The sequence below is a fragment of the Colobus angolensis genome, unplaced genomic scaffold, assembly GCF_000951035.1.
Source record: "Colobus angolensis palliatus isolate OR3802 unplaced genomic scaffold, Cang.pa_1.0 Scaffold140, whole genome shotgun sequence".
NCBI lineage: Eukaryota > Metazoa > Chordata > Mammalia > Primates > Cercopithecidae > Colobus > Colobus angolensis.
In genome coordinates, this window is record NW_012114489.1 from 1919271 (window position 1) to 1931410 (window position 12140).

The window sequence follows — 12140 nt, forward strand, 5'->3', positions numbered from 1 at the left end:
ACCCAGGCTGGAGTGCAGTGGCATGATCTCAGCTCACTGCAACCTCCGCCTCCCAGGTTCAAGCGATTCTCCTGCCTCAGCCTCCCGAGTAGCTGAGATTACAAGTGCCTGCCACCACGCCCGGCTAAGTTTTGTATTTTTAGTAGAGACGGGGTTTCACCATGTTGGCCAGGTTGGTCTCGAACCCCTGACCTCAGGTGATCCACCTGCCTCGGCCTCCCAAAGTGCTGGAATTACAGGTGTGAGCCACCATGCCCACCCTGAATTTTCTTTTGTGCTATCCTTCCTCCATATAAACATACCCTTTGTGGCCAGAAGTACAGATCTGTAATATAAATATATGTTAGAAGAGTCAGCACATACTTATGGGGGGGGGTGCAAAGTACTTAAGTCTCTACTCACAGTCTATGTATAGCTCTTAGCACAGGATACTTATATGTGGAAGGGTATGGTATAAGTAGGGCCCAACAGGATTTGAGCTTCCATATAGTCTGTGATTCTTCTGTCTCTGACCTCTCAGGCGCTTTCCTTGAGCATAAAATGTTGACATTTGGAAGAGAAAAAGAAAACCCCTTTATTTGCTACTTTTTAGCTGCTGAGAATGAAGTGTGAAGGGAGGGAGGCTTAAACAATCTGAAACATACATGTTTCCACTTACCAGCAGTGTATAAATACATAAAAGAGAGGTGGTACCAGTGACACCTTTCATTGCAGTTCCTACGATAACTCATTGAATCACCAGATAAGTTTTCTCTGCATTGACAGCACAAATGATGTTATAGGTTTGTTTTGCTTTTTAAAATAAAAGAATTAAAAGTCTTTTAACAGGAAAAACCAGCTGTTTTAAAACTATGTTCTCTGAGGATTCTGGACTCAGCAATTCCTCTAGCTGCATTTGAAAACTATGTAGATAGCCTGGCGCGGTGGCTCATACCTGTAATCCCAGCACTTTGGGAGGCCGAGGCGAGCGGATCACGAGGTCAGGAGATGGAGACCATCCTGGCTAACACGGTGAAACCCCATCTCTACTAAAAATGCAAAAAATTAGCCAGGTGTGGTGACATGTGCCTGTAGTCCCAGCTATTCCGGAGGTGGAGGCGGGAGAATCTCTTGAATCCCAGGAGGCGGAGGCTGCAGTGAGCCGAGATGGCGCCACTGTTCTCCAGCCTAGGTGACAAAGCAAGACTCCATTTCAAAAAAAAAAAGGCTATGGAAATAATTTTAAGTGGTTTAATAATCCCTATGTGATCTCTTTGCAAATGCAACCTTTCTATTGAATAGCAAGTTGCTAGAAGAAAGGAACAATATTTGATGTATTTGTCAGAAGAAATATGTAAAGGGTGTGCTGATAATTAATGCTGTTCTACTATTTTTAAAGCCTGTTTTCTATTTTCTTTACAGGCAGTGGTTGATGCTTGCAAACTAATGGGGGAAAGGAAATTTCACCATATAATTGTGGAAGATGAGCGTATTTTCCCAAAGTCCAAAGTAACTGATATAATGGATGTTGTCACTGTGCAAGATTATATACAAGTAAGGAATTTAGCTTTAGATGTTGAAAAACAAACAAACCAAGCAAGTCTTCCTAACTCTGTCCTCCAAGAAGAAAGAATCATACTTTTTTATTATGGTAAAATACAACACAATATAAAATTTACTATTTTATTATGTTTTATTTTATTTTTCACATATATTCTATAGAATGAAACTTATTTTTGGATACCCAAGCACTAGAACTTTCTTTTTAAATTTTTTTAAATTCAACTTTTATTTTAAGTTCAGGGATACATGTGCAAGTTTGTTATTGTATATAGGTAAACTTGTGTCAAGGGAGTTTGTTGTTCAGATTATTTTGTCACCTAAGTATTAGGCCTAGTACCCATTGGTTATTTTTCCTGATCCTCTCCCTCCTCCCACCCTCCACCTTCTGGTAAGCCCCAGTGTGTGTTTTTCCCCTCTACGTGTCCATGTGTTCTCATCATAAAATTGACCATTTTAAAGTGTACAATTCAGGGGCATTAAGTACATTCACAGGGTTGTGCAAGCATCACCACCATCTAGTTCCAGAACCTTTTCATTACCCCAAAAGGAAACCCTGCATCCAGTAAGCAGTCACTCTCCATTCCTGCATCATTCCAGCCCTGTAAACCACCAGTCTGCCTTCTGTCTCTATGGATTTGCCTAATCCGAATATTTCATATAAAGGAAACCATATGATGTATGGCTTTTTGTATGTAGGGAAGGTGATAGCTAAGGAATTTGCTGCTGGTTCTTTTGGGGTGATGGAAATATGCTGAAATATTCTTAGGACGTGGTAATAGCTGCACAACATTGTGAATATACCAAAAACCATTGAGTTGAGTTGCATAATTTTTTTTTTTTTTTTGAGACGGAGTTTCGCTCTTTTCGTCCAGGCTGGAGTGCAGTGGCACAATCTCAGCTCACTGCAACCTCTGCCTCCCAGGTTCAAGCGATTCTCCTGCCTCAGCCTCCCAAGTAGCTGGGATTACAGGCATGCACCACCATGCCCAGCTAATTTTCCCGAATTTTTAGTAGAAACAGAATTTCACCATATTGGCCAGGCTGGTCTTGAACTCCTGACCTCAGGTGATCCGCCCGTCTCAGCCTCCCAAAGTGCTGGGATTACAGGCATGAGCCACTGCACCTGGCCGATATTGTGTTTTCACAAATGGAAGGTTTGTGGCAAACCTGCATCAAGCAAATCTATCGGTGCCTTTTTTCCAATAGCATGTGCTTGCTTTGTGTCTCTGTGTCACGTTTTGGTCATTCTTGCAATATTTCAAATGTTTTCATTATTATTATATCTGTTATGGTGATCTGTGATCAGTGATCTTTGATGTCACTATTGTAATTGTTTTGGGGTACCACAAACTGAACCCCTATAAGATGGCAAACTTAACCAATAAATGTGTGTGTTCTGACTGCTCTACCAACCAGCCATTCCATTATCTCTCTCTCTCTTCCCTCTTGTCTCTCTATTTTCTGAGACACAACAATATTGAAATTAGGCCAATTAATAATCCTACAGTGGCCTCTAAGTGTTCAAGTGAAAGAGTCACGCGCCTCTCACTTTAAATCAAAAGCTAGAAATGACAAAGCTTAGTGAGGAAGGCATGTCAAAAGCTGAGATAGGCCAAAAGCTAGACCTTTGCACCAAAGAGTTAAATGTGTTGTGAATGCAAAGGAAAAATTTATGAAGGAAATTAAAAGTGCTACTCCAGCAAATACATAAATGATAAGAAAGCAATACAGCCTTATTGCTGATATGGAGAAAGTGTTAGTGGTCTGGATAGAAGATTAAACCAGCCACAACATTCTCTTAAAGCAAAGCCTAATCCAGAGCAAGGCCTTTACTCTCTTCAGTTCTGTGAAGGATCAGAGAGGTGAGGAAGCTGCAGAAGAAACTTTGGAAGCTAGCAGAGGTTGGTTCATGAAGTTTAGGGAAAGAAGCCATCTTTATAACATAAAAGTGCAAGGTGAAGCAGCAAGTGCAGATGGAGAAGCTGCAGCAAGTTATCCAGAAGATCTCGCTAAGATAATTATTGAAGGTGGCTGCACTAAACAACAGATTTTCAATGTAGACCAAACAGCCTTATACTGTTGGAAGGTGCCCTCTTGGGCTTTCACAGCTAGAGAGGAGAAGTCAATGCCTGGCTTCAAAGGACAGGCTGAGTCTCTTGTTAGGGGCTAATGCAGATGGTAACTTTAACTTAAAGCCAGTTCTCATTTACCATTCTGAAAATTTTAGGGCCCTTAAGAATTATGCTAAATCTGGTCGGGTGCAGTGGCTCAGGCCTATAATCCCAGCACTTTGGGAGGCCAAGGAGGGCAGATCGCTTGAGGTCAGGAGCTCGAAACCAGCCTGGCCAATATGGTGAAACCCCATCTCTACTAAAAATACAAAAATTAGCCGGGCATGGCGTCACATGCCTGTAGTCCCAGCTACTCAGGAGGCTGAGACAGGAGAATTGCTTGAGCCCGGGAGGTGGAGGTTGCAGTGAGCTAAGATTGCACCACTGCACTCCAGGCTGGGCAACAGAACAAGACTCTGTCTCAAAAAAAAAAAAAAAAAAAAAGAAAAGAAAAGGAATTATACTACATCTACTCTGTGTAGAGTAATTATATAGCCTGTGCTCTATAAATGGAATAACAAAGCCTGGACGACAGCACATATATTTACAGCATGGTTTACTGAATATTTTAAGCCCCCTGTTGAAACCTACTGCTCAGATCAAAAAAAAAATAATAATAAGATTCCTTTCAAAGTATTACAGCTCATTGACAAGGTCACCTGAGAGCTCTGATGGAGCTGTACAAGGAGATGAATATTTTCATGCCTGCTAATACAACATCCATTCTACAGCCCATGGATCAAGGAGTAATTTCAACTTTCAAGTCTTACTATTTAAGAAATACATTTCATAAGGCTATAGCTGCCATAGACAATGATTCCTCTGATGGATCTAGGTAAAGTAAATTTTAAAAATCCAGAAAAGATTCACCATTCTAGATGCTATTGAGAACATTCATGAGCTGGGCACAGTGGATCATGGCTGTAATCCCAGTACTTTGGAAGGCTGAGATGGGAGGATCTCTTGAAGACAGTTTGAGACCAGCCTGGGCAATATAGGGAGACCCTGTCTCTACAAAAATTACCCCCCCAAAATTAGCCAGGTATGGTAGTGTGCCTCTATGGTCCCAGCTACTCAGGAGGCTGATGTGGGAGGATTGCTTTAGCCATGATTGCACCACTGCACTCCAGCCTGGGCAACAGAGTGAGACCCTGTCTCAAAAAAAGAAAAAAAAAGTGCCAGATCCACCCCAACCTTCAGTAACCAGTACCCTGATCAGTCAGCAGCCATCCACATCAAGGCAAGGCTCTCCACCAGCAAAAAGAATAGGACTCACTGAAGGCTCAGATGATCATTAGCATTTTTTAGCAATAAAGTATTTTTTTTTCTTGTTGTGGAGATGGGGGTCTTGCTATGTTTGCCAGGCTGGTCTCAAACTTCTGGACACAAGTGATCCTGTCAGCTCTTCCTCTGTAAGTTCTGGCATTACAGGCATCAGCCATTGTGCCCAGCCACAACAAAGTATTTTTGAATTAACGTATGTACATTTTTTTGAAATAATGCTGTTACACACTTAACAAACTACAGTATAACGTAGCCATAACTTTTATACACACTGAGAAACCAAAAAATTAGCATGACTCTATTTGCAATATTCACTTCATTACCGTGGTCTGCAACTGGACCCGCAATATCTCTGAGGTATGTCTGTATACAGTCTTAACTATTCACTCATTTGCTTCAGTGTGAAACATGAAATTAATGCAATGCCTTAGAGACTCCCAATTATGTTTTATTTCTTTTAGAGTGTTAGCCTGTGAGTTTAGGGAAGTGAACCAGGAAATAAATAGAGCCAGGGATGGCAACTATCTTTGCTAAGGACAAAGACCACATACTTTCAGATTGTGAACATGTCAAGGATTAGTGTCAGAGAGAGGAGTCCCCAGATAGACATATTGGAAGAGAGAGATAAGATCATTGTTGACGTTTGTTGAGTCCTTATACGGGTGTGGCACTGTCTTTATCTCTTTACATGCGTATTATCTTCTTTCATCTTCAAGTTTGTAAATTATGTGACCTTTTTTTACAAAAGAGAAAAATGAAGTTTAACAAGCCTCAAAAAAACTTGCCTGAGGTCACAGACAGATCTGATAAGTGACTGCGCAGATGATTGACAGATCTATGATATTTACCCATTTTGCAACTTCACTGAGGAAAAAAAAAATACACAGTCTTACTCTGCATGTCATTGCAGGACCATAAAAATGACCAGCAAATTGAAACCATGCAAAACAAACTTAATATCTGTGGGGAAAATTGTGATTGTCCTGTGACTTTTCAAAATGTTTGTCTGTAGTCCCAGCTACTCGGGAGGCTGAGGCAAGAGGATCACTTAAGTCCAGGAGTTTGAGGGTAGCCTGGGCAACATAGTGAGACCCCATCTCTAAAAAAAAAAAATCTTCTTTATCAAAACATTAAAAACTCTTTTGCTGTCTCTTATAAATACGTAGGAAAATGGAAGAAAAAAACCCAACACATTTAGTACACTTTTAGTACACTATAATTTAAAACATTAGAAACACAGACAAAGTGTTTTGTTTCTTCATAAAATATCTTACCAACTGTGAATATACTGGAAACCATTGAATTGTACACTTTAAATGGTGGATTGTATGGTATGTGAACCTCAATAAAGCTGTGAAAAAAAAACTTACCAAGAGTACTTTAAACTAGTGCTTGCCTTCTTGTTCTTCTAATACAACGTATAAGCATCTTTTCTATGTCTTGGTGTATTGTCATATTCCTTTTAAAATTTGGATCAGCTGCCAACATTTTATTCTTTGCGCTTTAAATGTTGCAAAATATCTCAGAGTTCCTTCAGTATGAAGTTTTTTTTTTTTGGCCAGCATCACTTCCACTGGGAAAGCTTCATCCTTTTATCATAGCCACTTTCCTCATTTATGTTGATAAGTTCCTCCTCACCAAGTTCCTATAGCTGTAGATCTGCAACGTCTTGAATGATGGCAGTGTCAGCATCCCCACAGTCACCTATTTCTTCTAGAACTCCATGTACGGTTGATTCCAATTTCACTTCAAGTGGTACCACTTTTTGTTTCTTTGATGGCCAATTCTCTCTTTTGATTTTCCATTTTTGTAAAATGTCACATGGGTTTATCACTGGGAGACAAAAAGGCAATACAACTATATACTTTGCTGTTTGTGTGTGAAATGAATAACAGATTCACAGTGACCAGTCACTGATTGACTTTGGAAGGTATGACATGATTTGTCACTAATCATGATGAACATCTGTCATTTATATTGTGATCTTTGAGCTGAAGAGCTAGCAACAGGAGGCCGGGCATGGTGGCTCATGCCTGTAATCCCAGCACTTTGGGAGGCTGAGGTGGGTGGATCACCTGAGGTCAGGAGTTCGAGACCAGCCTGGCCAACATGGTGAAACCCTGTCTCTACTAAAAATACAAAAATTAGCCAGGCCTGGTGGCACACACCTATAATCCCAGCTACTCGGGAGGCTGAGGCAGGAGAATTACTTGAACCCAGGAGGCGGAGTTTGCAGTGAGCCGAGATTGCGCCACTGCACTCCAGCCTGGGTGATAAAGCAAGACTCCATCTCAAAAAAAAAGTTGGAAAAGGCCGGGTGCGGTGGCCCGTGTCTGTAATCCCAGCACTTGGGGAGGCAGAGGCTGGAGGATCGCTTGAGCCCAGGAGTTTGAGACCTGCCTGGGCAACGTAGCGAGACCCCATTCTCCAGAAAAGGTAAAAAAAAGATGAAATGGTGCAAAAATAGGATTGCCTGTGTGTGTGTATGTGTACGAGTGTGTATGTATATATGTGAGTGTGAGGGTGTGTGTTGAGAGTGTATGCGTATGTGCATCTGTGTGTGTGCGCTTGAAAGCATGAATGTGACTGTGTAATATACCCTAAAGGCCTTGTTGTAATTCTGTTTCCTAGCACTGTAACTTCTCCTGCCCTATCCCTGGCTCTTAAATGCACAATTATAATGTTAAATTGATGATATATATTTGGTATTTTTAATTCCTAATTTGATGTCATTTTAAATTGGAAAAAAAGAAAAGTGGGATTTCTACAAATACTCCAAATGAAAATAGTGAAATTCTCCACTTCATACTAGAGATGTACTCATATTTCTAAAAAGGTTTGTGCAAAAGTCCTCTCAACAACCTGGGCAACATAGTGAGACCTTATCTCTACAAAAATTAAAAAATTGGCCGGGCATGGTGGCTCACACCTGTAATCTCAGCACTTTGGGAGGCCGAGGTGAGTGGATCACCTGAAGTCAGGAGTTTGAGACCAGCCTGGCCAATGTGGCGAAACCCCGTCTCTACTAAAAACACAAAAAAAGTAGCTGGTTGTGGTGGCATGTACCTGTAATCCCAGCTACTCTGGAAGCTGAGGCAGGAGAATTGCTTGAACCTGGGAGGCGGAGGTTGCTGTGAGCCGAGATCGAGTCACTGCACTCTAGCCTGGGCAACAGGAGTGAAACTCCGTCTCAGTAAAAAAAGCCAGACATGGTGGCATGTACCTGTAGTCCCAGCTACTCAGGAGGATCACTGGAACCTGGGAAGTTGAGGCTGCTAGCCATGATCATGTCACTGCACTCCAGCCTGGGTGACAGAATGAGACCCTGTCTCAAAAAAAAAAAGTCCTCTCAACCCAAGCATGTCATGAACAAGCTCTACCAGGTATGCAGAACACATAGCTATTATCATTAATTTTTAGGCCCATCTGAGTTTAACTTACCTGAGTTATATTTGCCATAACAATTTTGATGCATTAAATAAATATTTAGTGAGTATGATACTATGTGCATGATAATGTGTAGCATAGCTCCTGCCTTCCAGTAAGGGAGCTAAGTCATACACAGATGACTAAAACATTGAGTAGTCAGTAATAAGAGTCATAGAAGAGAGATCCCAATAAAGTTCAGAGATGGGATCAACGAACGCCTTTTGGATGAAGTGACATTTGAATGGAACCATGAGAAATGTGTCTAAAAACATTTAGAGCACCCACAACCAATCAATTTTTTTTTTTTTTTTGGAGACAGGATCTTACTCTGTCACCCCAGCTGGAGTGCAGTGGTGCACTCTCGGCTCACTGCAACCTCTGCCTCCTGGGCTCAGGTGATCCTCCTGCCTCAGCCTCCCAAGTAGCTGGGACTACACGTATGCACCACCATGCCTGGCTAATTTTTGGATTTTTTAAATTATTATACTTTAAGTTCTAGGGTACATGTGCACAACATGCAGGTTTGTTACATATGTATACATGTGCCATGTTGGTGTGCTGCACTCATTGACTCGTCATTTACATTAGGTGTATCTCTCGATGCTATTGGGTTTCACCATGTTGGCCAGGCTGGTCTCGAACTCCCGACCTCAAGTGACCCAACGGCCTCAGCCTGCCAAAGTGCTGGGCTTACAGGTGTGAGCCACCGCACCTGGCCAACTATTCATTCTTGTTTCTCTTTTTCTTTTTCTTTCTTTTTTTTTTTTAATTGAGATGGAGTCACTCTGTCACCCAGGCTGGAGTGCAGTGGCGCGATCTTGGCTCACCACAACCTCCGCCTCCTGGGTTCAAGCAATTCTCCTGCCTCAGCCTCCCAAGTAGCTGGAACTACCCGCACATGCCACCATGCCTGGCTAATTTTTGTATTTTTAGTAGAGATGGGTTTTCACCATGTTGGCCAGGCTGGTCTGGAACTCCTGACTTCAGGTGATCCACCCACCTCAGCCTCCCAAAGTTGTGGGATTACAGGTGTGAGCCACCACACCTGGCCAACTAATCGTTCTTAATTGTTTTTTCCTTACAGTATCGCAGTTTTTTCGATGAGGCCCCTGCGTTTTCTGGTGGCAGAAATAACAGCTGGCGCAAATTAAATCTTGAAAGTATTCCCAGGACAACGCTAATGTATGACATAGTTCATTATTCAGAGTCTGGAGTAATCTCAAACCGTCTACGAAATGAAATGAAGTTTCTATTACAGAGACCAGGAACGCAAGAGATCCATAAGCACCAGCTACGGATTGTTTCTGAAAACAGGTAAAACAGATTCTTCACTGGGGTTACAATACTAGGGGTATATCTGAAAATGTTTACATTCTGCCAGATAGCTCACTAAAGATAATAGAATATATGGGAAAAACAGAGTGAGGGTAGATTGCTCAAAACATATGCAACTTTGTAAACACAGCACCAACCAAAAGGACAATTTGTACTTGGGGAGATGACTTGTACCACCAGACAGGCAACTCAGTGTAGCTGGAGGCTGCCACAGAAAATATAAAAAATGAACAACCATACAGTGGAGATGCTGGCAACTCTTTCATTAGAGCAGTTAGTGGGCATGGAGACAGTGCACATGGAAGTGGGACCCTGGGCCAGCGTGGTTGCTTTTTTTTTTTTGAGACGGAGTCTCACTCTGTTCCCCAGGCTGGAGTGCAATGGCGCAATCTCGGCTCACTGCAAGCTCCGCCTCCTGGGTTCAAGCGATTCTCCTGCCTCAGCCTCCCGAGTAGCTGGGATTACAGCTGCCCGCCACCATGCCCAGCTAATTTTGGTATTTTTAGTAGAGACTGAGTTTCACCATATTGGCCAGGCTGGTCTCGAACTCCTGATCTTGTGATCCGCCCACCTCAGCCTCCCACAGTGCTGGGATTACAAGTGTGAGCCACAGTGCCCGGCTGCATGGTTGCCTTTTAAGTGGACATGAGAGGCAGTGCGATCTGCCAAGAACCAGGAGCCATCCAAGCCCGGAGTGGGGGTAGGGGAGGAGTAGGGTGAAGGGCAGCGAGGGTGAGTTGGGGGTGGGGTGTGCCTCTCTGGAAAGGCAGCACTTGATGCGGGTGCTCATTTTTGTTTTCATGAATACAGCCAAAAGGGCTACCCTTGCCCATGCAGCACAGAACTAAGGGCTTTTTCCTTTTTTGCTGAAGGTTATAATTCTATTCTTGCTACTCTGGCTCCCCTTGCCTAAGATAAATTGCATATAAATTAGAGTGACATCATTCCCCTTTTTACCAATAGCATGTGAGCCAGTTCACATTGTAGAAATGGATGTTGTAGCAAAATAGATGTATTATGATCTGAAACAACATGGACAGAATATAACCACTCCCATTATATTCCTTTTCTCTTTCCATTACTAAGCCTCACTTAGCCCATCTTATTTACAAATTAGCTGCTTTCTTAAAAGAAGAAAGAGATAATAATATGTAAGAGGACCTACTGGTAATCTATTTTCACACTCGTATAATTGAAATGAAAAATACTCCCTTTGTGCCTGAAGAAGACACTGATGACCCACTGTCAAGAAAACACGCTGGGTTTTTTTTTTCAGGAGTAGAGATGAGTGATTCTGACCCAATAACATAATTTAACCCATATATTTTATGATCAAGGCTATACATTTGCCAGACAGATGGCCTGGTTTAGGGCACAGTCTGTCATGAAATAGATTTTCTCTACCTCATCCATATGAGCACTGAGTATAGAATTTAACCCTATTACCACCAAGGTCAAATAAATGATGTAATTTTCTCTGCCACCATATATAACCCCAATCTCCCTGCTATTTGGATTTATCCTACTGAGTATCCAAGAATAAGTCATTTCAGAGCCAAATAAGTAGCCAAATTATTAATCAATTGAATAGAAAAAATACTTTCATAAAGCCATCTTTGAATGCAGTTGTAGTTTAGCATCTCCCAGAAGCAAACCCTGAGACAGAGATTTGGGAGGTGATCTTAGGAACAACTGAAGGGAGAGGGTAGAAAAGTGGAAGGCAGCCAAAGCAGTGTGTGTTAGCAAGCAAGTTACCACTGTGGGTAACTGGAGCTTAATCCCCCCTGGGAATGTGAGAGCCAATGTAGAACATGCAGCTTAGAATTATCCCACAGGGGGCAAGGGAATTACAGTATTGATACATCAACAACCATCAGTCATTGGTTAAGGGTTGCTTAGGAAGGGACATATTAATTCTCAGGCACTTTTGACCTTCCCTGCACATGAGCTTTTTTCTTTTCTTTCTTTTTTTTTTAGACCGAGTTTCGCTCTTATTGCCCAGGCTGGAGTGCGGTGGCGCGATGTCGGCTCACCGCAACCTGCGCCTCCCGGGTTCAAGCGATTCTCCTGCCTCAGCCTTCCTAAGTAGCTGGGATTACAGGCATGAGCCACCACACCTGGCTAATTTTGTATTTTTAGTAGAGAGAGGGTTTCTCCATGCTGGTCAGGTTGGTCTCGAACTCCCGACCTGAGATGATCTGCCCACCTCAGCCTCCCAAAGTGCTGGGATTACAGGCGTGAGCCACCGCGCCGCCGGGCTTTTCTTTTCAAAGAAAGTTTTCAGACTGAGTGATGCAGATGCTGGCAGTTGAAAGTTCAGCCTATGTGCCTTATAATAGTAAGGACAGGGGGATCATGGACATAGCATCTGACCCCAGCACTGACAAAAACAGCTTGTTTGTCCAACCATTATGAAATGTAATACTTTTTTTTTTTTTT

The 12140-nt window shown here is 42.3% G+C and overlaps 1 protein-coding gene across 2 annotated transcripts in view; it reads left to right on the top strand.

Annotated features, from left to right (window-relative positions):
- Positions 1–12140, top strand: part of LOC105506839 (chromosome unknown open reading frame, human CXorf58) — a 31642-nt gene that overhangs the window by 17507 nt on the left and 1995 nt on the right. For both annotated transcript variants that reach the window (XM_011935113.1, XM_011935114.1), the window contains exons 6-7: positions 1402–1533; positions 9451–9680. In XM_011935113.1, the coding sequence (XP_011790503.1) occupies positions 1402–1533; positions 9451–9680 (362 nt within the window). The remainder of the gene's footprint in view (positions 1–1401; positions 1534–9450; positions 9681–12140) is intronic.